At 42.7% G+C, this 26,950-nt stretch overlaps 1 protein-coding gene across 4 annotated transcripts in view; it reads right to left on the bottom strand.

Annotated features, from left to right (window-relative positions):
- The window catches only part of PDCD1LG2 (programmed cell death 1 ligand 2), a 62,170-nt gene that overhangs the window by 15,358 nt on the left and 19,862 nt on the right, over positions 1-26,950 (bottom strand). For all 4 annotated transcript variants that reach the window (XR_011497591.1, XR_011497590.1, XM_070496067.1 and 1 more), the window contains exons 3-6: positions 22,913-23,218; positions 13,048-13,317; positions 6,629-6,763; positions 661-710 (exon numbers count right to left, since the gene is read on the bottom strand). Coding sequence is in view for 2 of the 4 variants with exons in the window: in XM_070496067.1 (XP_070352168.1) it covers positions 661-710; positions 6,629-6,763; positions 13,048-13,317; positions 22,913-23,218 (761 nt within the window). In the remaining 2 variants the exon portion in view is untranslated. The remainder of the gene's footprint in view (positions 1-660; positions 711-6,628; positions 6,764-13,047; positions 13,318-22,912; positions 23,219-26,950) is intronic.

Genomic DNA, 26,950 nt, shown 5'->3' with positions numbered 1-26,950 from the left:
ACTAAGTGATTCCTAGATTACAAAAGATAAGGTAGCTTTCTCAAGAAAACTAGAAATACCCATTTTACAACGTGACCCAGGCCTGTCAGTCCCCAACACACCACTTCCCCAGGGTATAAGCTTTTCATCCAACCAGACTGAATGATTTCAGCAACCCCACTTCTCCTGAACTCCAGATCACATGGTTTCTCTTCCACAAATCCTGGCTCTAAGCCCGTCAGTCTCACGAAGAGAATTCTATTCCCCCAGCATTACCCTGGACCCACAGCCCCCAACAATGTGCTGAATTGTTGCAAAAACATCAGATGTGATTGCATCACAGTCTTCCCTTTGCTGTTAAATTTTAACTATGTTTCTAAGTATGTGAGCCCAGATGTCCTGTGCAGCCCTCCCTAGGAGTGCTTAGAAATATGGACAGATCAAAGGCAACATAATTGTTCTGCGGCTGGAGAGCAGATGTCATCTTTGTTCTCCAAGAAAGGTGTGGAACAACGCAGGGTTTCAAGAATAGCTAGCTGAAATGCCCCTGAACAGGAAGATTCTGAAGAGGCCTAAACTATTCAGTTGCCCTTTGTGCATTTCTAGAACAATGGCTATCTCTTAATTCAAGCTGGGAGAGAAAGAGAGGTGAAAAAGAAAACAAAAATCGTGACTACTCACAGCTCTGTTCGCTTCCTTCCTTATTGTGGTGACAGATCTTTTTGTTGTGTCTGAAAAAGAAAAATCCCAGTGATTGAATAAGATTAATGAGAAAATAGTTCTTTTTATAGGCTAAAAGATGGCAGAACAAAAAGTAAATCCAAATAAATCCACGTGTAGAGTTCAAATGTCCACCATGGCTTGAGACCTCAGATTGAATAAATATGTAATGTAAAACTGAACCTTTAGGCAAAAATTGTGAACAAAGAAGGTCCCCACTTCCCATTCCTTTGTCTGACCCTGGCCCCCAGGCACTCAGAGGCTGAGGGACTGCTAATTTGGGTATTCAGCCCAAGAAATGTCTAGCTCCAGAATTCTCTCTTTAATTCTGCTTTAGTCTTTATTGCCACTTCTTTCCTGTCTGCCCTACACAGAACAAAAGGTCTGATCAATTAATTTACTCTAAAGTGTAAATGACTGATACTGGTTTAAAGTAACTCAGTGGGGCAGAAGCACAGGTTCACACAATGGATTGCTGCTCGCTGCTATTTCATCTCTTTCTCAACCCTTGATTTCACATGTTCCCTCCCACTCTGATTTTCTTCCAGGACTTGGTGCCCCTCTCCTGCAGTTGACTGGGTTCCTGAACTGAGTCCGTCCCTAATTCTGCTTTTGCTCTTTACTTCAGATTTTTAATAACTCCCTCTTGACCATCCTAACCTTGGACTGGACTTTGAGGGCCTCTATTCAGCATTGCAATCTCTTCCAAGAGGGTGTACATTTGAAAGGAGTCCAATGGTTAATGCATAGAAATTGCCCTTGAGGGGCTGGCCTAGAGGCCTAGTGGTTAAGTTCACAGGCTCCGCTTTGGTGGCCCAGGGTTTTGCCAGTTCAGATCCTGGGGCGCAGATATGGCACCGTTCATCAGGCCATGCTGAGGTGGCATCCCACATAGCACAGCCAGAGGGACTCACAACTAGAGTATACAACTATGTACCAGGGGGCTTTGGAGAGAAGAAGAAGAATGAAAAATTATTGACAACAGATGTTAGCTCAGGTGCCAATCTTTAAAAAGAAAAAAGAAACTGCCCTTGAATGTTGGAGTTTCAGAGAAGCCGTCTCTAATGCCTGAGGTCAGTGCTGCCATTCTCTGTGGTTCTTATGCAACTATAAGCCAGCATCTTTGGCCTTTGGTTTGAATCCCTATGAAGTCCTGGCTCGGTCTTTTAGGGCAGCGCCAGTCAAAGTGTGGTCCACAGGCTGGTGGTGGTGGTGGTGGACTGTTTTCTACCAGTCCATGATGAGATGAGTACAGAAATCGAGTGTCAAAATTTAGAAACTTTTATAGTAATTCTTTTACTATGTTATGTTTTTTTCTGATCATATTTATTGAAATGTCATATTATATTTGTTGAATCCAATAAAAATGGGCTTATTGTTTTATGTCTTTGTTCTTTCCATTTAATTTTCTAGTAATTCATTTTTGGTAAATATGTATTACAAAAGCATCAAGCCCAGGGGCTGGCCATGTGACCGAGAGGTTAAGTTCACTCACCCTGCTTTGGGGGCGCAGGGTTTCACCGGTTTGGATCCTGGCCGTGGAAATGCCACCTCTCATCAGGCCATGCTGAGGTGGCATGCCACATAGCACAACCAGAAGGACGTACAACTAGAATATACAACTATGTACTGGGGGGCTTTGGGGAGAAAAAGAAGAAAAAAAAAAGATTGGCAACAGATGTTATCTCAGGTGCCAATCTTTAAAAAAAATTTCTTTTAAAAAGCATTGATCCTAACATATTAGAAATTTTAAAAAGCCAAAAATGTTCTTCACTATAGAGAGTTTGAGAAATACTGTTCTTAAGATCTGGAGACCTGTTCCAGAGATCTTGTCTCTACAGCTGTAGATTGTATTCTTGGCTTTGCCATCAGGCCAGCAGGTCAACGAACAAGTCACTCAATTCTTTTAGGTTGAGACTCTCTCTCCATTGCCCGAAGATAATACAGTCAGATTGAGCCATTTTTTGTTAAGCACTTTTGCAACACAAAGGCCACAAGTTTTGGAGTCAGACAGACCTGTGTTCAACCCCAGCTATACGACTGTAGGAATATTTTCCGAGTTTCAGTGTCTTCATCTGCAAAGTAGACACTACTCCTAACCTCAAGCAGTTTTTGTGAAATTAACTGAAAAGAAGTTTGTAAAGGTCTAGCACAGTGCTGCCCAGTAGAACTTTTGGCAAAGATGGAAATATTATATATCTGCTCTGTCCAATGCAGTAGCCATTAGCCCCATGTGGCAATTGAGCTCTTACAATGTATGAGCACTTAAAATGTGACAAAGGAATTGAATTTTTATTTAATTTAAATTTAAATAACCACAGACGGCTACTATATTGTACAGAGCAGGCTAGCATACATACCTGCATATAGCATGTTCAATGTTTAAAACTTCATTGAACATCTGTATATGCCAGGTGATGTTTTGGACACTGGACATATATTGGTGAGTAAGAGAAACAGTCCCTGCACCCATGAAATTTAAAGACTAGCAGATGAAGCAGAATTTGACATTATTTTTGCAATAGCAGTTGCCAACTTCTTCTCTGGAATCCAGTAAGTCACACTGGAGGCCTGAACAGTTGGGTGGTTTCTCCTAGGTGGAGATGGTAAACAGAGCCTTTTATGGATGGACAACAGCTGCCCTCCAATCCAGTTTGGTGTGCAGAGCTGGTTGCTGAGGCATAGGTGGATAAATCTGTTTAGGAACCAAGGGGGCTTCTGGACAGAAAGGGCCTCAGACTGCTACCTCTTTACTCGACTCTCTCCTATGGACTGAGAAGTTCAGGGTAGCAATGCCCCTAAGAGGGACTCAAGAGAGGGAAGTTAGAACTGGTGTCCCAGGCTCAACATGAAGGCTGAGAGCAGAAGAAGGTGGCCGGGCACAGCTGTGATTAAGGCAGGAAGCCCCTCCTGCCTCCTCAGCCTCATCAGCCCATGAGGGTCTTGCTTTGGGTGCAATGGCAGAACATGTGAGGGGAGCCAGAAGAGTTGTCCTCTTGCATCACTCTGATCTGTGTGGGAGTTTGGACCAGCAAGGGTACCTTTGTATTGTGAATGGAAACACCGAGAGGGAACAGAGATGTTGCATGGCAGGAGTAGAAACAGCAGCTCCTCAAAACCAGGGTGTTCTGGTGAACTGACCCAGCTCCCCAGTAGCCTTCCTGCTTGTTTGGAAGCAGCCTGGCCCTGTGGGCTGAGTAAGCCTTTCAAGAGCTTGTGGGAGGTGGGGAAGTACATGCTGCAAGAGGGAGATGTTGGACTTTTTTTAAATCTTTTTTTCCTCCTCAAAGCTCCAGTGCTTGGTTGTATATCCTAGTAGTAAGTTGTCCTAGTTCTTTTATGTGAGCTGCTACCACATCATGGCAACTGACAGATGGGTGGTGTGGTTCCACGACCAGGAAGCAAACCCAGGCCACTGAAGCAGTGAGTGCCAAACTTTAACCATTGGGCCATCAGGGCTGCCTCTGGACTCCTTGCTAAGATAAGCAGATGGGTGCTTGAGGAATTAGTTGGAAAATTAAAGGGATGCAATTACATTTTTAGTCCAATCTATTGAAACAGGTCCTAGATATGTAACTGTGTGCTGAGTGTATCGAAAGGAAAAGTAGGTGCTGCGAAGCATCTGACGAGGGGATTTAATGTAATGGGTGTGGTCAAGGTGTAGAATCAGGGGAAGCTTGTGAAGTGACAGCTCAGGTGAGATTTAAAGGATGACTCCAACTCATGTGGACTTGGAAAAGAAAGTATTTTAAGAAGCATGAATACTACATGAGAAAAGTTAGAATTGAAAGAGTGGAATGCCTCTGAGGACTAGAAAATCCTGTATGACTAGAGCTTAGAGAACAAGGGTGATGGTGATGCAGTGTAAAGCCAGAGACGTGAGTCACATCATCCAGGGCTGTTTGGGACTTCATCCAATGAGCAGCGGGAAGCCATGGAAGAGATCTGAAGAGAGGAGACATGGCAGATTTGAGAATTTAAAAGCCTGTTCTGGCTAGAAGTGAAAATAGACCATACTGGGGGAGGCAGGAGTGGATGCAGAGAGATGAGTTAGGAGAGTTCTGCTCTGGTCCAGGTTGAACCACAGTAGTGACAGTGAGGTTGGGTCAATAAGCTGTAAAATGTTAGTTCTATTTCACTTCATATTTCACAGATAGGAAAACTCTCTCAAAGAAGTTAGGTGATTTGTACAAGATTATAGAGCCAATAAATGGCAGCACCTGGTCCAGACCTAGCCTCTAACCCTGGTTTAAAATTCTATTCACAGTACCAGCAGTTCTCAACCTTTTTATCTGACATGTGAGTTTGTGCACATTGCAGGTGCATTTCCACGTGTGTATCCATGTATCTCCCGTGTAAGAAAGCAGATCCCAAAGCTTGTGAGTTAGAGACAGGGGTTATTATATAGGCAACCATGACTTCACTCTGGTTCATTAAAAAGAAAAAATAAATCACTTGCAAATTTATTCACTTAATTCTTATCGGTAATAAATCCCTCCCACCGCAGTTGGTACCTGAACCTTGCACCCAGCTTGGAGCTGCTGCTATCATCACTCACTCCTGGGATTGGGATGAGGGGAGGATTTTCTTCTGCTCTACCTTTGAGTGTGACTCCATTTCATTGTCTTAAAGAGAGTAGGGACCAAAGACTCTGCTGCTCATTTCTGAGGTGACTAATGAGTTCTCAGGCCCCAGGCCTAGAACCTTGATAGAAAGCTGTTTCTGAGAGGTATTTGTGAGGGAGGTAAAAGAAGAAGGGCGGAGGAAAAAGTTCTAATGAACTGCACCTGCCATGACTCTCCGAGGTCACAGACTTGCACAACTGACTCTGTTTAGTCAAAGTTCTGTCAGACGAGACCCTGCAGTTCCTCCTTTATGGTGAAGCACGCCTCCCCTCCGCTTCTATTGTTTCTCTCTCTCTTTCTTTTTCTTCCTTTCTTCTTCATCCTTTCTCCCTTTCCTCCTTCCTCCTCAACTTCCCTCTTTCTTTTGACAACAGTTCCTTGGATTCTGCAGTACAGGTTTTGTGGTTAGCCCCCAAGCTAACGCGTACATAAGGCAATGGACAAATAGAGTATTGCAATGTTTCATGGCAGATGAGAATACAGATGTTAGACTATAAATGTACACTTAAAAGTCCCTCAATCCTCAAATTGTGACCACTCCAAATTCCTACTGAATTATTCCCAGATGTCATTTCCTTTTCTATAGACAAGGCTGTGTATTCATCTTGGGAGGAACTCCTTGGGTGCCGACAAAGGGACAGTTTAGGAAAGCACCAGACAGACCTGCAGATATTCTGGCCAGGGCTCAAAGGCTGCAGGTAAGCTCTGTCCCAGCGGGCACAATAGAACAGGAGTGGGTTGGTGAAGATACAAGCTAAGGAGGGACTCTGGGGGAGCTGCTGAAAGACCTCAGGGCACCACCAAACAGGTGCTTTCCCCACCCCCAATGGCCTCGCACACTTTTCTCTTTTCCTTACCCAACCAGGGGATTCAGATTCCTAGGCAGAAAGGGGTGCTTAACCCAGATCACACTTAGAATGGGGAAAGGAGGAATGAGAACTGAAGGAAACCTCAGGAAGGATCCTGCATCCTCCAACCAGCGAACTCTGACATAGCCGTCAGAGGTGCCAAAACAACACCTATCTCATAAGGCTGATGACACTTCTCAGCTCACAGAACAAAGCAAACTATTTCAGCCACAGGAACAAAACATTCCTTTTAAAATATTCAATGTAAAGATTTCAGTTCACTGAAGACTAGAGCCATTTTCTTCCAGGGAAAAATCATCTGGTCAAGCCCAACGCAATTAGTAAGCCCTGCGTGGACTTAGTGTGAAACTGGGAAACTGTAGGCCCATGGGGTGAAGCATAACCTCACATGGACACATTCAGTCCATTTGGTTACCAAGAATAAAATTCACTTACCTTTTCTAGAATAAAGCTTTTGACAGAGCCGTTTTCTTAAGACTATCATTGTAGCTATGAACATTAAAGCAATGATGAAGGAGGGGATTAAAACATGAAGCAGCGAAGCTGGAGGGATCTTGGGTTCCATCTCACCTGGTGAAAGAAAAGCACCAGAATCCCATTACATGGTGGCCTAGAGGTAAACCAACAAGGTGGCCAGCTGAGTGAGTTATAACCAATATGGCCAACTAGCATAGAGCATTTACTCCATGCCAAGTACTGTTCTATGTGTGCTGCATGTATTAGCTCATTTAACTACCCTATGAGGCAGGCTCTGCCATGACCCTCATTTTGCTGGTGAGAAAGTGAGGCCCAGAGAGCCTCGGAAACTTTCCCAAAGTTATACAGTAAGTGACAGAGCTGAGATGTAACCCAGGTTGTCTGGTTCCAGATTCCATGTCTTTCATCATTCTGATACATCTATAATATTATATCTATCTATCTATCTGTCTATTCATCTATCTATCTATCTATCACCATCATCATCATCATCTCTCTCTCTTTCCAATAGGAGAGTCCCTCGGCCTCAAAATGTCCATCTCCTCCACTGTCAAGCACTCATAGTGCTTAGACTCTATACCATTAGTTATTCAATTTCAAAGATAAACAGGATCCTTTTGAAAAAATAGAAAATCACAGGTAGTGTTAAAATACAAAATCTAGTCATTCATACCTTAGTGTGAATTATTACCACTATCCCTTTTCCTTGTCTCAGCTAATCAAGGTCCTGGCCCTGAGGAAAAGATGAGTTTAGTAGAGAAGTGGATGAGATGAGTAATTTTGGAGCCTGGGGAAAACCTTGTAAAGGAGAGCTCTGGGTATCTACAGGTTAGAGGGCTCAGACTGACAAAGGGCAAGGCTGGAGGGGGGTTCACTAGGGAGATAGATGCAAAGAACCTGGGTCACTGAATGACTTTATGGAGTATAGCTACTTATCTGCTCTAAATCACCTTATATCTCTGAATATTACATGAGAGAGAAGTATACATCTGTCTTGTTTGAGTTGTATTTTGAGGCCTCTGTCGTGGCAGCTTAGCCTATATCCTAATATGTATTCTTCTAAAGTATTTTATAATAATTGCATGCTACTTAGCAATGATATGACGATGCAATGGAGAACTATTTGTTTTATTCTTACCCACGGTACCAGGCACTCACAAGAAGCCATGCCTCTTCCTAGAGGTGCCATATCTCCCCCCCTATTTTCACCCTCTCTGAGTGCAAAGACTGTAAAAGCATATTTCATTTAATCCTCATAATAACCCTATAAGGCATCTACCATTATTTACCCTCATTCTTCAAATGAGAGACTGAGTTCTAGAGTGGCTCAATCATATGTTCACGTTCTCAAAGCCAGTAGGTAGAAGAAAGACGATTTGAAATTCAAGTCCTTCTGACTTCAGAGCCCATGCTCTTGACCACTGCCAGAGAGTCACCTCCAGGTCTGCTGGGAGGGCTTCTCTGCCAACCCCACAAGGATCTTGGTATAGTTATTTCCTGTGCTCCAGTTCCATTACATTTCCTAATGAAAGAGCAACAACTGGCTGAGCAGGAGAAACCCTATTTCGGAAGGAAAATAGTCTCACTGCACCTTAATTTCTGATTGAAAGTTAGGATGTTCAGTCATCCATTCTGGAGCATCTCCCACCCCCAGACTCTCATTGCCGTATTTGTTTTATTCGTGGACTTCTGGAGAAGCTTGTGTTGGGTCACAGAAGTCAGCAGTGAGCAGCTCAATTTGTGAGAATGAGCAGAAAGGGGAAAGTCATAGACAATTAAAAAATGTCTTTGAGAAATAGGAACAAGGAAACCATGGGAGGATTTGTGACTTTGGTTATTTTGTTGCTGATATTTGTATCACAAGCTAGGGGATCATTTGACTGCTCTGATCTGGCTGTCCACTGTGTCTGGCGGCTGGGATGATGGGACTGGATCATCCAAGACATGGTCTCCAACCCATTAATCTGACACTTATTGAGCACTTGCTATGTGCAGAACACTCCACTTTTGCTTTAGTCTGGGTATAAAGAAGACTCATGTGAACAATTAAAATACACAGAAAATAAAATAGCAATGAAAGAGAAAAGACAAGCACAGTCACAGGCAAACAAAGAAATGGTACAGGTAATCAGCCTTTAGGGGCAAGATGAGGGAAAGATCCCTCGTACCCTGGAGTTACCTGAGCTGCCTTGGAGAGAGGGTGGGCTTGGAGCTGGTGAAGAGGGTGCATAATGATGTTTTATGTGGAAGAAACTGCCTGAGCAAAGAAGTCATGGAGGTGAGAGAGGTTAAGCAAGTTCAGAGAGTACATGGTGTGTAAGGGGAGCTGACCGGAGTAGAGGATCCACGTCTGGGGATAGTGGGATGAATACAAAGCTGGGAAGGATGGGTAAAACTAGGTTGAGAATGTCTAACTGCACAAAGATTTCTCCAACTCCCTGCCAGATGCATTCATGAGTAATATCCTAGGAGATCCTGAGCTCTGGTGCAGATCTCACAGGCCCCTCCCATGACTGTTGACTATTCAGTCAGCTATGTTGGCTCCCAGAGAGAAAGGGGCCACCTTATTTCATTCTTAACTTCTCACAGCCTCAAGTCTTCCAGAAGAATGGTCAGTTGGCCCTTCCACTTTTCTACCACAGAGAAGAAAGCACTAATGTAATCAGTGGTGCAAAGGGTAGATTCTAGTTATTTCCAAATTCACCTTACCCAGGCTCCTATTTCCTTGCAGAGGTCCTTATATAAGTGTCCATCCAAGAAAACCACATTTCATCCAAATTGTTGACCTACACTTAACCAGGCAGGAAATTCCACATAACAAGGACAGTTGAGTAAACAATTTCAGGAAAAAAAAATTTCCCTGAATCTGTTAATATTTGAGCCTCTAAAGCTCTAGTATGAAGTAATTATAGCTCAGTGTTCATAAAGTGACAAGGCTGGTGGTCTTAGCTGTGGTAAAAAGAATAGTAGCAGGGCCGGTCTAGTGGCACAGCAGTTAAGTGTGCACGTTCTGCTTTGGCAGCCTGGGGTTCGCTGGTTCAGATCCTGGGTGCAGACATGGTACCCCTTATCAAGCCATGCTGTGGTAGGCGTCCCACATATAAAGTAGAGGAAGATGGGCACAGATGTTAGCTCAGGGCCAGCCTTCCTCAGCAAAACAAGGAGGATTGGCAGCAGATGTTAGCTCAGGGCTAATCTTCCTCAAAAAAAAAAAAAGAGAAGTAGAGAATGTTGAAAGGCCAACTTGCTTAATTCGCTATTTTCACTCAAAGTTGACCCGAAAAATGATGTGTTTCTAATGTCTTTATTTCTATCAAGATCCTTAGAGTGACTCCTCTCTTTACTTCCTCACTTTATCATAATAATTTAGTTAGAAAACAGCTGGGCTAACTTTAGTGTTGAAATTGGGTAGTGAAGCAAGTTGGGAATTGAGAGATTGGAGATGACATAGCAACTGGCTACCTCTGAAAACTATATCAGGAGGATTTTTTTTCCCAGAAGAAAATATTCAGAAATTAATGATGAGGTGGGCATTGAGTCACTTCAAAATTCTCATTCTGGTCTATGGATTGGTGCCAGTCCATGACAAAATTTACTTTAATCTGAGATAGAGCAGATATCTCTGATCTCCCAACTCATATCCTGTCTATCCCACCCATGATTTCAGCCATGGCTGAATGTGGCTGAATGATGGATGGTTCTCTGCAGGTTCTGATCCACTTCCCCTGACAGTCTTTCCTCAACCGTGTGCTGTTTCTTTGCCAGAGCTCTCCCAGTGCTGAAGGATAGTCCTTCTTCCAGTGACCCACCCGTAGAATTTTTGCTTCTCATCTCCACAAATTTAGGCTCTTCTGGATTAAAGATCCAGCTTCCTTGTAGCAAAGCTTCTGCCAAGGGTTGCTGTACCCAGGCATATGTTCTATGACATCTAAAGTTACAGCCACTGCCTAGTCAGCTTGAGCTCTACTCACTGGCAGACCAGCAGGCAAAGAAAAGAATTATTGTACTGGTGGAGTAATCAATCTTGATTACTATGAAGAACATGAATGCCGCTACATAATGGAGGAAAGGAAGACTATGCCTGGAACTCAGGGATCCACGGATTCTCTGGTTCTTGTTACTTCCGTGCCCAGTAGTCACAATGGACAATTGCAGGAACCTCAGTCTGTTAAGCGGAATGCAACTAAGGGTTCAGATCTCTCAGAGCTGAAAGTCTGAGTCACTTTCTACCCCCCAGGCAAAGAAACTATTCCATCTGAAGTGCTGAGTGAGGGAAATCTAATGTATGGGGGATGAGAAAGATGACAGATACCAATTATGGCTTGGGATCAGTTGCAGCAACAGGAACTGTAGCTTGTTCCACGAACTCTTGTATATGAAACCTTTTGCAGAGATTGTGGCTGTTCCTGGCCAGAAGGCTCAGCGACAGTGGACGTAATGTAGGGCAGGAGTGGGCTTGAGCAGTGTGAATGACAGATTTTGTAGTCCTGCCTCACTTCCTCTCAGCTTCACCTCTGATTTCAGCCACAGGCTAAGTAGAATTCAGTTAAACAGGCTTCAGTCACTTCATGGTTAGTGATTCTCCTCAAGTGGATCCTTTGCTTTCTGCCCTGGGATGACTCTGATGCTACAGATGCTGTGGGGACCTAATTCAGCCCACAAGTATGCATAGCTCACAGAGGAAGGGAGTTCGTACTCCTAGAGACAACTGTCAACCACAGGGGGTGAAAGCAGATGGATTAGTCCTCCAAGCTAGAGTTCTTTGAGTAAACATCTTAGGCGGCCATCTGTACACTTCTCAGGTGATCCTTGAGTATCTGAGCTCTGGTTACCCACACCAACAAGTGATAATGCAACATTGTATTTGCTTTTCCTACTTTCCTGTCTTAATATCCTAAACCTCTCACTTCTGCTCACTGGGGTCACCACCTAAATATCTGCATGCTGCACAAGTCCTTATTGTAGGCTCTGTTTTGTCTAAGACCAAGGACAAAAGGTGAAATATAGTGACGATAGTGAATTTTCTATAAAGTCAAATTTAATCAGTACTAGGGACTGTCCTTTATTTTGAGATTATATCCTTCATTGGTATCGTAGCAGAATAATGGTTCCCCTCAAAAAGATGTCCACGTTCTAATCCTGGAGCATGAGAGTGTGTTTCCCTGCATGGCAAAAGGATTTTGCAGATGTGAATATATTAAGGCCCTTGAAATGGGAAAATTACCCTGAATTATCGGGTTGAGGTAGGAGGGAGGCATCTGACGTACTCACAACGGTCTTCAAAAGGTGGAAGAGGAAGGCAGGAAAGTTAAAGACAGAGATGGGATGATAGAAGCAGAGGTCTGAGTAATACAATCGCTGGCTTTAAAGTGGAGGAAGGGGCCATGAGCAAAGGGATGCAGGGGGCCTCTAGAAGCTGAAAAAAACAAGAAAATAAATGTTATCTTAGAGCCTCTGCAATCCTGTTGACATCTTGATTTGAGCCCAGTGAAGCCCATTTCAGCCTTCTGATCTCCAGAAGTGTAAGCTAATAAATTTGTGTTGTCTTAAGCTCATGAAGTTTGAGGTAATTTGTTACAGGAGCAATAGGAAACATATGTGCTTGGTGATAAAATGACCTGTCTCTTATGAAATAATTGTGATACTAGATGTTAGTTACTCTTATTTAGCAAATAAATGTTCTTACTTGGCAAATAAAAAAATTGTCAGACTCCCAAAATTGTTTGAAATTTTGCTGGTGTATGAAGTTCTAAAGGACGGGATTCAGCATAGCCTGCGAAGGCTCTGAAGGATTTTTGTAGGAGGCCAGTTTTCGTGGAAAATCCCGTAACCACTATTTATCCTGCTAACTCATAGCACTGAATCATCATGATAGGCTTTTGCGCTGCATATTTTCTGTTTCATCTTCAGATACACTCTCTAAACCTCAACACTGTTCTGAGCTCTGAGAGCTCTGAGTCCCTATCAGTGGACTCCTTTGTTCTCTGATTTCCAGCTGAGTTCAGTCAATGGGAGGCACCAGCAGGAGACTGGAGGGTAGGAAGAGAACTAGGTTGGGTTAGTCACTCCCCAGGCTTCCGCCCTTTGTTGTTGCCACAGGTGGCAGCATCCCCCTATGGCAGGCCATAGCTCCTGTCAAGTGGTGCTTTCTCTACGGCTCCCTTCTCCAGGTTCCAGTAACCTCTCCAACAGTGGTAACTGCTCCCCCACTGGTGAAGGCCTAAGGTCCAGCACTATCCTTAGTTTTTCTAAATCCTGATCACACCTTCATAAACATTCCCTTTATTACACTCTCCTCAAATTACTCATTCTGAGTGTGCCATCTATTCGTTGTCTGAACCCTGACTGATAGAGCTGGAAGGGCAGGTAGCTCTTACCTTGAGGGTCAACGATGGCTGAAGTAAGTTCCTTCACATGAGCATTCCAGAACTCACAGCTGAAGTTTCTGCCAGGGTGTGGCTTTAGGCGCAGAACGCTGATAACCTGGTAGAGTCCTTCAGAGGTCTTGGTGTGGCTGGTATTGGCAGGAACACTGACATTTGGCCAGAACACTTCTGCCAGGGGATAACCTTCAGCCTGGCAAGTGATCTCTACCTCATCTGTCCCTGGGACCTTAAGGACATGAGTGTTTATTTTCTTGTAGGAAGCTGAAAAATAGAAGAAGAAAAAGAAACATGTCTTTCTTTTCTGATTCTTATAGAGCTCTGTACTCAATGCCATGTGAAATGAATAAAACTATCATTATCAATGTTAAGTAATAATCGTTTTAACTTTTTAAACATTTCCTTTGTCCTAGATATCATGCCAGTCTACACACATTGAAGTATTTAATTCTTGCAGCACAATAAAAATGGCATTGTTGATATTCCCAATTTTTGTTGGAGGAAACTGAAGCTTGAGTATTTTGCCTAGAGTTACAGGACTAATAAGTGGTGGAGCCAATATTTGCACATTGGAAGTTTGATTTCAGATCTCAACAGTGCTCTATGCCACCACACTCTGGGGCTTCCTGTATTACTGTAAATTATCTCACAGTTGGGGACTGAGAGAAGAGAGAGGATGGATAAATAAAATCACTAGATAACCCCCATATCTCACTCTCTTTAGTACTCTTTCTATTACCTTTCTAAGAGAAAATTGGCTTTCCACTCCCCCTTTTCTTCTGTTCTCTTTGAGATTAGCAGGAAAAAAAAAAACAAACCTAGATTCTGCCTATAAATAGTCAAGAATTGGGTATATCGTGTACTTTTCCTCTCCAACACAGACACGCGCACGCACACACACACCCTCTTCTGTGCAGTATACACTGAGTGAATTAATCAGATATGGCTCTCTGCCCTTTAAAAAACAGGTCTATAATAGACACAAGTGACATTGAGAGCAACAGGACAAAACATGGACAAATAGCTCAATTATCTCAGATGATAGCTAAAAATAAATATTAATAACCTATGCAGATAACCAGAGAGTATGGAAAGTAACCTGCTGATTTTCGGTGAAGGAAAGAGGGAATGAGCACGAGTTTTCAATAGGTAGGAAGTATTTTCTTAAGGTGTAGAATTTCAATACAATCTTTAAAGCAAAGGTATATATGTGCACAGGTGTGATGAAACTGGTTTTTTCCCTTAAATTGTTAGAAGTATAAATGGGTACAAAGTTTGTGCAAAGAGATTTTACGTTAAAATAATGATAGCCATGTGGGAAGTGGCAAATATCTAAGTGTTTTATATGTGCTAAGCTTTATGCCCTGAGCTCTTATATGCTGTAGAGGAGGAAGGAATGTTCATGTCCCTTTCCACAATTTTTGCCCCTTGAACACCTCCCTTGGTGTGTCTCTATTATGAGTTGCTAATTGTTTAGTTATAGCCAAAGACACTCATTGGGTTCACTGGAGAGCAGGATGACTGTGCCTTGAAGGGCTGTTCATAACCTGTGGCTCTCTCTTGAAGTTCTTGTCTCCATGCAGCAAAGCATCCTCTCTGGGCCTGCCGTCTTCCCAGCTCACAGTATTCCAGCATCTGCCTGTGACTCGGTGGGTAGGGCAGATTTTCTTATCCAGGAGGTTGGATAGATAAGGGTCATGAGGATCTGATCTGCAAACCTGGACTTTTAGATTAAGAGGAGAGAGCAAGAAACAAGAGGCCCCTATTCTAAGTCATGTTCTCCAGTGTAAATGACCAGAGAAGCCTCAAAGTTGGGATAGACGAAAGGGGAAAATTATGTGCTCATCCAGTTATTAATTTTAAAAACAGAGTTCATTTCCCATTTGGCTATTGATTCTTGTGTGGATAGCTCACTTAGTCCAGAACTTGGAGAGAAGTAGGGGTGAGTGGCTCTAAAACCTGACTCCGTCCCCTTAACATATATTATCTCATTTAAACTACATGAAGAGCCCTAAGAGGCAGGTAAAATTCATATCCCTATTTTATAAATAAGAATCTGTGGGGTGGGTGGGGCGCCTTGAACTCATGTCCTTCATGGCCACAGAATTCGGAATTCTGCACTGGAATCATCGTAAGAGGACAATTCTCCACGTAATTGCAGAAGTCTGGGGATGGAGCAACATACACAGGAAGAGGAATTTGTTTTTCTGGGGGACTTAGGAGCACTCATAACTAGCAGCAGATGAGGAGAATCAAGCTCTGAAGCAGTCTGCTGAAAGACTTGAACCAGTTAGACTCACCACCCTCCTTGGAGCCAAATTTTGGTCTACCACCTACAATCAAACAGCATCTGAGGTATACGTTTTGAGTACTCACTTTATCTCTCATTTTATGTTATTTATCTACACTTATTTTCCCTTGGTTTGATGTCCTCTTATAATCAGTTCATGCTATTATATTGTAGATTATTTCTGTAAGCCCTGGGGTCTTTGCGGGAGATGGAGTAGAATAAATGGATTCATAGGAGCAATGTGTTGTGGGTGAGGGTCTGGCCTGGTCCTGCAGGGTAGCTCAGGACAAGAAGCTGATTTTGGTGGCCAGCTGAGAGATGATTTCAGGTGGAAGGGCCAGGAATCAGGAGCTGGGCTGAGGCTTTGACTTGGGATATAAAAAAGAGGGAGCAGAAGAGAGGGATATTCAACTAAAAGAGTCAGCAAGGTTTGGGGAAGGGACAGAAGCCCGTATCCTACATTGATACAATATGAAAAACACTGCCACAGCCTCTTTTGTATTTGGGAAGTGCCTAAGAAGACATCATTATCAGCAACACACAATGGACAAGCTGGACTGAGAGTGGTATTCTTATGAAAAAATGAGTAAATTTTAGAATTTCAGAGGTGAGAGTGATACTAAAATTCAACTAGTCTGACTTCCTACTTAATGATTTATATATTCTGTAGCAACTTTGCTATATAACTATCTTGATGAATGTTTCGTGGAAATAATATGTCTTCTGCAGCTGTTGAGCTTAAGTTTTATATATGCCAGTTAGGTCAAGATGGCTAACTACGTTGTTCAACTCTTCTATTTTCTTTTTTATTTGTTCTACCAGTTATAATAGAGATGAGTTGAAATCTCCAAATATAATTGGAGATTTATTTACTTCTTTTAGGTCTGTCAATTTTTGTTTTGTATATTCTGAAGCTATGTTGTTAGATGTATACACATTTAGAATTGTATTCCTGTCAAATTAACTTTTTTATCATTATGAAATGTCCCTTTTTACCTTTAATAATAACTCTTTTCTGATATTAGTAACCTGCTAGATAACTAAATTTTGGTTAAATATATCTGTGAATGGAAGCTCTTACTTCCAGAAGCAGTCATTGCCATGATTAGACACTAAGTTAAATTTTTCTTGGGAAGATCATCCTATACCAATTCAAATTTTGCCTCATCATAGCTTCAGCCCATCAGTACTTGGCTGGCTTAGGAAAACAATGTATGGTGAGCATAGTAGTTAAAAGCATGGGCTTTAGAGTCTGAAAGTTTTGACCAGGCTTGAGCCAAGGGCTGGTTACATGACCTGTCAAGCCCTCAGGTTTCTCATTTATAAAATACGATAAAACTTATCCTTAACAGAGGTGTGAGGATGATTAAATTAGATAGACACCTAGAACATAATAAATACACAATTGGTGTTAGCAATTACTATTAGCTCTTCCCTGTGACGAGGCACCCCTTCATGTATTTGAAGATAACTGGCAAGATTCCATAGTCTTTTCCCCTCTAGGTAAAACATGCCTACTTTTTTCTACCATATCTCATAGGACATAGTTTTCAACCCAAGTTGCAGATACTGGTCTTTGGGTTTATTTTTGCTGATGTAACACTACCTATATTCCAGATATTATCTAATCAGCACAAAGTATAGTGTGACTAATTACTTCCTACGTGCTGAGCACACTTTAGGCTCAACACAGCGGGGGTTTTTTTGTTTTTTTGTTTGTTTTTTTAAAGATTGGCACCTGAGCTAACATTTGTTGCCAATCTTCTCTTTCTTTTTTGTCTTCTTCCCAAAGCCTCCCAGCACATAGTTGTATACTCTCGTTGTAGGTCCTTCTGGCTCTGCTCTGTGGGACACCACCTCAGCATTGCTTGATGAGTGGTACTAGGTCCGTGCCCAGGATCCGAACCAGTGAAACCCTGGGCTACCAAAGTGGAGTGTGTCAACTTAACCACTCCCAGCCCCTCAACACAGGGGTTTGTTTTTGTGGGGTTTTTTTTGAGGAAGATTAGCTCTGAGCTAACATCTGCTGCCAATCTTCCTCTTTTTGCTGAGAAAGACTGGCCCTGAGCCAACATCTGTGCCCACCCTCCTCCACTTTATGTGTGGGACACCTGCCACAGCTTGGCTTGCCAAGTGGAGCCATGTGTGTACCCGGGATCTGAACCAGCGAACCCCGGGCTCCCAAAGGGGAACATGCGAATTTAACTGCTGTGCCACTGGGCCAGCTCCAACACAGGGTTTTAATACAGCCTAACATCATAACATCAACTTTGTTAAATGAATGATCTACTGCCCAGCTAGGCTGGCTATAACAGACCCCTTTGCACTTGGAGACTGTCTCCAGGTTGACCCAAGACCATCAATCACCTTTTGTTGGCCCTGAATCAACAACTACAATCACGCATGGATTAATGATAGGGATACATTCTGAGAAGTTCATTGTTAGGCAATTTTCTTGTGTGAACATCAAAGAATGTACCACATAAACCTAAATGGTATAGTCTGCTACGAACCCAGCCTATATGGTACTGATCTTATGGGACCACTGTCATATATGCAGTCCATTGTTAACATAAACGTCATTATTTGGCACTTGACTGTACTAGTTTTGTCCTGTCTGTTACAGATTCAGTCAACTATACTATTATTCATCCTACATTTTACCACTTTATGCACAAGATGTATGCCATGTGAGTGCAGGACCTGCTTGCCCTCAGATCCATCCCTCAATTTTTCTTCTCGTCTCTATACTGCAGGAAGGCTGACTCCTGGCGGCTGTGTACCCTAGGCTCTTGACAGCCGATAGGAGGCATGCTGAGAAGACGGGAGGGTGAGCGTAAGGGAGAAGTTACGGTATTTTTCCTCCATGCCCTGAACTATCATGACCTCTCCAGCAGCAGCTGCATCTCTCCCCTGGCTCTAGCTACCACTGGACAGGCCCATTGGGGTTGCAGTGTCTGTCAAGTGACTCTGGCCTCTGGGCTCCCCCGCCTTCCTCCCTTCCCTCCAGCCCAGCGGTGGAAGGGGCTCGCTGCTATTGCTAATCACTGATTTGCCTTCCTGTTCCCTGGTTGGTATCTCAGTCTTTCTGTCAAAAGAATCACTATTTTCAGATTTCAGTTTCCACTGGATTAAATGATTTCTATTTCCCTGGTTATCTCTTACGATCTGACACATGTTACTGGCAACTCTATCATTTCTGAAATAAACCATACATAGTATAATCTGTTTTATCATCATCATGACAGCAACTAAGGTGAAAAAATGTAGTTTTACATGCCTTGGTGTTAGAGAATCCAGGTATGTTTCTGGTAATCACTGAAATAAATCTTTTAGGATTGCTCCCAATTCGTCTATTAAACGGCCTGGAGAGGAACATCAGGTTAAAAAGCTTGTGATTCCCAGGAGCTTTTTCCCCCTTCAAACTTCAGGACATTGTTTTCTTAGCTTTCCTTCTTCCCTTCTGTTTCTCCAGTGGAGAAAAGACACCGAGAGGAGAGAGTTACCCTCTGAGCAAATGCTTTCTCTGGGCCTAGAGGCTAAACCGCAGGTGTCTTTTCACGGCTGCATTGCTTATTTTGGGCTGTTTCCTCCCCATGACCTTTGTCTTCCCTTCTTAAGGTGAAGACCATTTCTCTTTTGAGAGAAAATGGAAGCCATCCTACCTCCTTCCTCTCCTTGCTGACATTACACTCCTGTCTATCTTGGGCCTTTGTGTTGGTTTGAAGTATTTAGATAAGCCTCTGCCCATGCTGGGTGTTGGCTCTCTCCCGTCCCCATCCTCACGCCCTGCCCAGCCTTCAGGCTGGTTTGGCCCTTCTGTTCTCAGTATTTGCTCTGTGCCTGTCTGGGATCCTTTGCACAGGCCAGTTCTCAGCCCAAGGTCCTCCATGAGATCCCTGGACTCTCCGGGCCTTTCCAGGCCTTTCCAGGCCACTGTGCTCTTGTCTTCAGCCATGCTCCTTGCCCTTTCTCAGATTTCATAGTCCTGTAGTTGCAGCTGGGCTTTTCAGAAACTGAAGCCTCATATTACTATCCCTTCTAGACTCACTACCCAGTCTAGCTAGTATTTTTCCCGTGTACTTTCGAAATCAGTTCTCTTTTCACTATATTTAATGCAAACTGCTGCCCAGACATCAGAGAACGTGCTACAAACCTATTGTCAAGGTTTATGCTATAGATGAGGCATTTTAAGTTAAAAAGCACATCCTTTGTCTAGTCCTATTCCATTTAAATAAATCCTAACTGGGGCCCCAGATCTTCCCTGTTTCCTTCAGAGACCCCTGTTCAGGGTAGAATACTCTTAGGTAATTGTCTTCAACTTTTTTTTTCTTGCATTCCTCCTAAAAGAATTGCGATGCAGGGGCCAGCCCGGTGGTGCAGCAGTTAAGTTCGCACATTCTGCTTTGGCAGCCTGGGGTTTGCTGGTTCAGACCCTGGGTGTGGACGTGGCACCACTTGGCAAGTCATGCTGTGGTAGGCATCCCACATATAAAGTAGAGGAAGATGGGCATGGATGTTAGCTCAGGGCCAGTCTTCCTCAGCAAAAAGAGGAGGATTGGTAGCAGACGTTAGCTCAGGGCTAATCTTCCTCAAAAAAAAAAAAGAATTGTGATGCAGTATGCACCTACTCACATATTTATTAAATTCTTTTCAAGTCTTTTGTAAGTTTCTGTACTGGAAAAAATATATGTTGATTAGCATTTTGTGAACATTTAAATTTTTAGTAAAACAATTATTTCACTCTTACACATGTATCCAATGTCATCTAGATATCAAAGACAGTGTCTTTTATACACACCACTGTCCATTGAAAAATACATACAAAAATTCTTCTCTAATGGTCAGACCTTTACATTGTTTCTTTTTATTCCTTGAACCTCAGTTCCCATTCCACTTTTTCTACAGGATTTTATCCTAATACAGCATATGTGAAACCTCTTTCATTGATAATCCTTATGTTTCTTTGCAACAACAAAATACGTATAGCTATTGAAATAAATTTTTTTCTTGTGACCATGAGGCTTTCAGTGATCAAAGTGTTCTTCTGCATTGAAATCTAGTTTCCATTATTATCAACACACGTAAAATCAAATGTAAAATAGTATGACTATTGATAATTATTAAACATAAAGATAAACATTTACTAGGAGTGTGTCTCTTAATGGGATGTGAATGAGACTCTTTCAATTTGTTCATGAACCTGAGGATGCATATAACTTATGGTTGGAATGCGACAAGGTTCAGCATCAATTTTATTTCTATTTTTCATTTTTTACAGCTATGAGGGCTAAAGAATCTTGCTCGTATGAATAGATAGGAATGGGAGCTGTTTCGTTATAGTAATGTCATTTCATTCTTTGCATGCCTTGTGGTTTATATGGCAAAAATTAATTTTTTATTATAAGCTGTTGACTCTAGTAGGGCCTCCTTCAATTGTGTTAAAACAGAGAATTTGATAGTACCTGATTTGCAAAAGGATTTCTTAGTCATTACAGTTTGATAATGTATCAATACTTCCAATCACTCTTTTGTTTAGCGCTGTGGACATTTTTACACCCTGGGACAATGCGCTATGTTCGTGGTGGGTGACAGGTAGGCTTTTTCTGAAGTAGGAGAAAGCAATAATAAAAGAGGAAGTGTTTTAGGGGAACTCCAAGAGCCCTGCCTGGAAGGCATATTCTCAGGCACACTCAATTTGGGGAAAGAGTACTTGGGGAAAATGAAGATCTAGAAACTCGTTTCCTAAAACTGTGCCCACACATCCCTTAAAGTCTTTGTGACCCTCATGTACCCTAGTTTGAAGACCATTAAGGGTCTAAGAATTAATTAGTGAAGATTTAAGGAATAAATCTTCTCCACACCTGAGCCATCCCTGGTCTAGACGAGGAAGCAGGCAGACTGCCTTCCCAGGAATGAGGGGCAGCCTTCAGCTGGAAAGAGAGTGGAGTGACTGGCCCTAAATTGCTCAAAGACCCTTGATGCATTATAGCATTCAAATAGAGATCAACAAACATGGGGGCAGTGACGTAGGGGTGTAAAGACCTGAGGACATTAGGGGATCATGAGAATGTACAGCCCTCTTTCTTCCTGTTAATTGAACTCAGACGAAGTTCAATGTTCTGGAGTTCCTCCCAGCTGATGCCTGGATGTGGGAAATGCATTAAAAATAGAAGGCAGTTATATCCAGGCTAATGACTTGCCTGATGACTTATTGGTGGTTGAAGTGTAAGGAGGTCACTGTCCCTATAATAAAGAGTCTTTTAACCAAATCACTGGACATTCACCATATGCTCAGTTCTTTATGTCTATTATCTTTTTTAAGTTTTACAATAATCTTATGTGGTATCTTATTATTTTTACAATAATCTTATTTAAAAAAGGATAGCTACTATAGCTATCCATTTATAAATAAGGAAAATGTGAGATTATTAAAGGTGAAATAATTCATTCAATGTCACGGGTGAAAACAACATTCACCCTTATGTCTAATCCTTCTGGTTTGTCCTTCTTTGTATCAGATCATAAAGTCACATCATTGCTGCCAAGGTCAGTGGTCTCTAGGGACCAAAATCCACAGACCCTCCAGAAGACAGAATGGATTCTCTGAGGCCTAATGGGTGGAATGGGGAAGGGACAGAGAAAAAGTGGCATAGTTTAGCTAACAATAGTCAATAAAGGCTGAAAAACACAAGCCAAGGAACACAGCCAAATCTGTTATTGTACAAGTAACAACTGAAAAAGTTGTTACTTGTCTTTCCCCAAATGACCTCTCCCAGAACAAACAAGAACTTGAGGATTCTCTTCAGATTTAGATTCTTGGCTTGTGTTGTGGTGGAGAGAGCCCTGAACCCAGAGGAATGAGGACACCTATTGACTTAACTGGGCTCCCTCAGGCCGCCCACTTCATTTCTCTGGACTTCATCTGCAATAGCTGAGGCTGCAACTAGAGCAGTGTTTTCCAAACTTTTTAGACTGTGACTCAGAGTGAGAGAAAAAGTTTACACCATGAGCCAACATACACACAACCCCCCCCCACCCTCGGAAATAAAAGTTCACACAACGACACTCAGCCCTACTGTGTGATGGACTCTGATCTATTCCATGCTATTCTATTCATTCGGTTCATTCATTTTATTGGGAAAAAACATCCACCTGGTTACTACTCCCTAAATTGATATTAATGGGTGATAAGCTGTGGTTTAAAAACTCTGGATTCTGAAAGAGTGGCTTAATAATCAAGTCAGTGTTGTTCCTTGGAAGAATTAGGAACTAGGCAGGGTTTACCCTCCCACCTTTCAGGGACTCATTTTCCTGGCTTCCTCTAGACCTGCTTCAGTCCTTCAGCTCCTACCCCTACTTACCCTCACCTCAGCTACTTCATACTCAGATGCCAAAAGCTATTTCTGAGCAGGTGCTTTGGTTTTCTCAGAGATAGCAGTGTGTCTTTCTGACTATGCTCCCAGTTTTGGTTTGAGCTAGTGTTAGCGGCCTTCCGTTACTTGCACCTAATGCAAGTCCTGTGTTGTAGAGATGGCTCCACGGATTCCAGTCTCTGACACTACTCACCTTTGACTTTCAGAGTCAGGTACTTGTAGTCCCAGGCAGCCCCATAGATGATCAGGCAGCGGTACTGCCCCGCATCCGTCACTCGGACTCGGGTGATGTGGAATAAGGCCTTCCCCAGGGGCAGCTGCTCCTCCAGCAACGTGGCTCTTTCACTGTGCAAGAATGTCTCATTTTCCGCCTTTTGCAAACTGGCTCTTAAGTCTCTGAGTTCCACAGGACCTCCCGTGTCAAAATGACACTCCAGGGTCACATTGCTGCCATAGTCTACTGTGTACAGTTCCACTGGGACCGTCACTGTGAAAAAAGCTGAACAGAAAACAAGATATTCTCCTACTATCTGCCTTCACAGTTCAGTCCCGGACAGAGTGGGAGCTGAGGAGACACCGCCCCCCCCCCCCTCCTTTCCCAGGAGAATCCTGTCATTATCTGGGCGTTCCCTTGGGCTCCTTTCTCTCCTTTGCCTGTTCCAGTCTGGACAAGAGTGAAATTCTTGAGCTGCTGCTCTGAGGTAGTTCTCGCCTCTTAACACTCCCCACCTGTGCAGCCGATTGCCAGGCTGTCCTGCCACCCATTATCCAGGCTCATTTTCTTCATATGGATCAAATTACATCATTCCCTAACAAATACTGCCTCCTCTCACCAGTGATAGTAACAGAAGCAACTATCACTTGTTGAGTTCTTACTGTGTGTTAGGCCACTGCTAACACATGATCTCATTTAGTCTTCCCAGGAAGCCAGCAAGGCAGAACCATCCTCCTTTTTTTTTTTTTTCTCCTTTTTCTCCCCAAAGCTTCCCAGTACATAGTTGTATATTCTTCATTGTGGGTCCTTCTAGTTGTGGCATGTGGGACGCTGCCTCAGCGTGGTTTGATGAGCAGTGCCACATCTGCGCCCAGGATTCGAACCAACGAAACACTGGGCTGCCTGCAGCGGAGCGCGCGAACTTAACCACTCGGCCACGGGGCCAGCCCCTGAACCATCCTCCTTTTAAAGAATGAAACTGAGACACAGAAAGGTAAAGCAACTTGCCTAAGATTGCACAGCCAGGCTCAGACCCAGGTATTGGTAAGCCCCAAATGCTTACCACCACTTCTCTTAACCACCACATCATACAAACCACCCAGTGCTCTTAACCAGCACATCAGACAAGCCCACTCTAGAAGCTTCTTCTTTTCTATCAACAAGGGGAAGGGAAGACTGGAATGAATATTTAGTGTATACCTACTATGTGACAGGCATTGCGCTAGGCTTTTTATAACTACATCATTTAGTCTTGAAAATATGACCATGAAATATGTATTATCATTACTGTTTTATAGTTGAGGAAACCAGCTCAAAGGGGTCCATTGTAGGACATACAGTTAGTGAAGTTAAAATTTATAACCAGTCAGATGTTTCAGTTCAATATCTGTAGTTTCCACTGAAACAGTATTTCCCAAAATGTGGGAAATATCACTAGAAGTATGAAACATGATTTTAGATAGGACAGACTTGAGACCTAAAAGGAGTTGGACTATTCAGAGAGGAATTTATTCCCTTTTTAATTCTATTTCAATCCTTCAAATTACGTATAACTTGCAACCAGACCCCCACACCCCTAACTCCTTCTATTTTTCCTTTTAATAAAACAGGAGGCTACCAGGCAGATAATGGTATCTGGGTAGAATTTAACAACGCCACTTTAGTCTCATTGCATTTTTTTTTTTTGCTTATACCTTCTATTTCTCAGTGATACTGGTTTTTAATTTACCACAGGGGTATACTGTTTTAGTCAAGAAATAAAAGCTGAGTTGATTTAAAGGATTCTGTGAGAACAATAGCATAAAGAGTGGTGAAACATGGCAAAACTCATGAAGGCAGTGAATGCATGAATAGAGTGTGAGAAACTACAAAATTGTGCTGCTTTCATCTGTAATGAAGGATATTCATCATGACTGAGGTGTAGCAAGATCTTGAAGCAGCTTCTGAATCATGACAGAAGATTAGATTAAGTGATGTCCAGTAGAACTTGCTTCATTCATTCATTAACTTAATCAGTCAAAGCATCCATTTAACAAATATTTGGGGATGACATCTAAGCATACGTTATTTGAGGGTTGTTTCCATATAAAACATGGTATGGAAAGAGTATAGGATTTAGTGACAGATGAACTTGGTTTCAAGTTCTGGCTGTATCAGGACTATGAGCCCTTGATCTTGAATGTGTCATTTAACCTCTATGAGTCTCAGCCTCTTCGTCTGTAAAGGTACAAGGTTAATATCTACTCTTAGGGTTGTAGCGACAACCAGAGGAAATGGCACATGTGAAGTGCCTTCTTTTGGCAGAAAGTAGGCCATCAGAAAACATTGGTCCCTTTCTTTTGTACCATGTTTTAATTCTTGGGAAAGTGGTAATCCATAAATGGAACGCAGGGCCATTCTTTATCAACTGCAATATTTTATTACCCAGGACAGCCCATTCCTGACCACCCTGGGCAACTGATTTCACAGTATAAGTAATTTGGGGTTTTCAGTTACTTGAATGATTCACACTGCAATTCTCTTCTGACTCAAGTTTTTCCTCTTACTATCCTGCAAGTCTTTGAAGTGGCCAGGTTGACTTTGTTTGAAAGCAGTGACCAGGTTGAGTGCCCAGTACATACTAAGTTCCAGTTAAGGGTTTCACAAATAAACGACAGAAAAGAGAGGGAACAAGAAAGGATGAGCCTAACCATATTCACTTCTGTTTTCCTTTCATCAAACTACAACTTGCCCAAGTTGCACAAATTGGCGTTCTTTTTTTGCAGGGGATTATTCACCCTAAGATAACATCTGTTGCCAATCTTCCTCCTTTTTGTTTTTCCTTCTCCCCTCCACCCCACAAAACCCCATTACATAGTTTTATACAGTTGTAGGTTCTTCTGGTTCCTCTATGGGAGCTGCCACCACAGCCTGGCTACTGACAGACGAGTGGTGTGGTTCCACGCCCCGAACCTAACCCAGGCCACCAAAGCAAAGAGTGCGGAACTTTAACCTCTAGGCCATCAGGGCTGGCTCCAAATTGGCATTCTTAATGGCTACACAACACACTTGATAGTGTTATGCACAAACATGAAATTTATTAAAAATGACCAATAAGTGTATATCTTGTCTCCAACCTCAGTTTTAAGCAAGACTAGAACATTAGTGTGCCTTTCCAACAGATATCTATAGTACAGAAAGGAGTTACATCTGCCCAGCATTCTTGGTGCAGGATGGGGGCAGGGACAGAGCTAGAACATGAGTGCTTCTGTGTAAAACGATGCTAATCACACCTGCACTCGCTTGACCAGGTTGAGAAGACTCCGGGATGACACATGTGAAGACAGACATTGTGCCTCCAAATTTCCCATGAGTCCATTTTGTGGAATCCACTGAACACTTGTAATAACTCTCACCCTGGGTCTCCAGAATAGGACCCTCTTAAGGGTAAATCTTTTTATGATGGGAATCATTTCCAAATACTTGAGTTATTGTGTCCCCTTATAACTAAGACAGACCCATCTGACACCAAATCCATTCTGCCGTGAAGAATACTATTTATTTATTCATTCACTGAATATGTGTTAATCTTCTACATGCCAGGTTCAGAAATTTACACTTTTACTCTGCTCGTTGTACTTCCTTCTCTTTTTTTATTACACATGATAAGACAGGAAACAGGGAAGAGAAATGGGGCTTGCAAGGAAGGTTAGTTGCGGAGTCTGCACTATAACAAGGATTAGAGGACTTGGGTGCGGTCTCTATTGAATTTACTTAGCAAGTCTATTTACCCCACTTATGCCTTCTTCTCATGAGAGAGAGAACGCCTGTAACTTCCTCTGGAACTCCCCGTAGCGTACAGCAGAACTCCCCTCTTTACTGTCTGGGCCTTTGACAAAAATCCATTTTCTGCTTGCTTTTCCCCTCTGCCTTGTACAGAGTCTGTGGGTCCAGGGGTTGTAGGCATACAGAATGCTACCTCTCAGGCAGGTGATATTTTTCAGCTAAAGTTCACATGAGGAAAGAGCAATTAGCAAA

The sequence above is a fragment of the Equus asinus genome, chromosome 23 (genome assembly GCF_041296235.1).
Source record: "Equus asinus isolate D_3611 breed Donkey chromosome 23, EquAss-T2T_v2, whole genome shotgun sequence".
NCBI classification, from domain to species: domain Eukaryota; kingdom Metazoa; phylum Chordata; class Mammalia; order Perissodactyla; family Equidae; genus Equus; species Equus asinus.
This window is presented reverse-complemented; position numbering and strand designations above follow the sequence as displayed.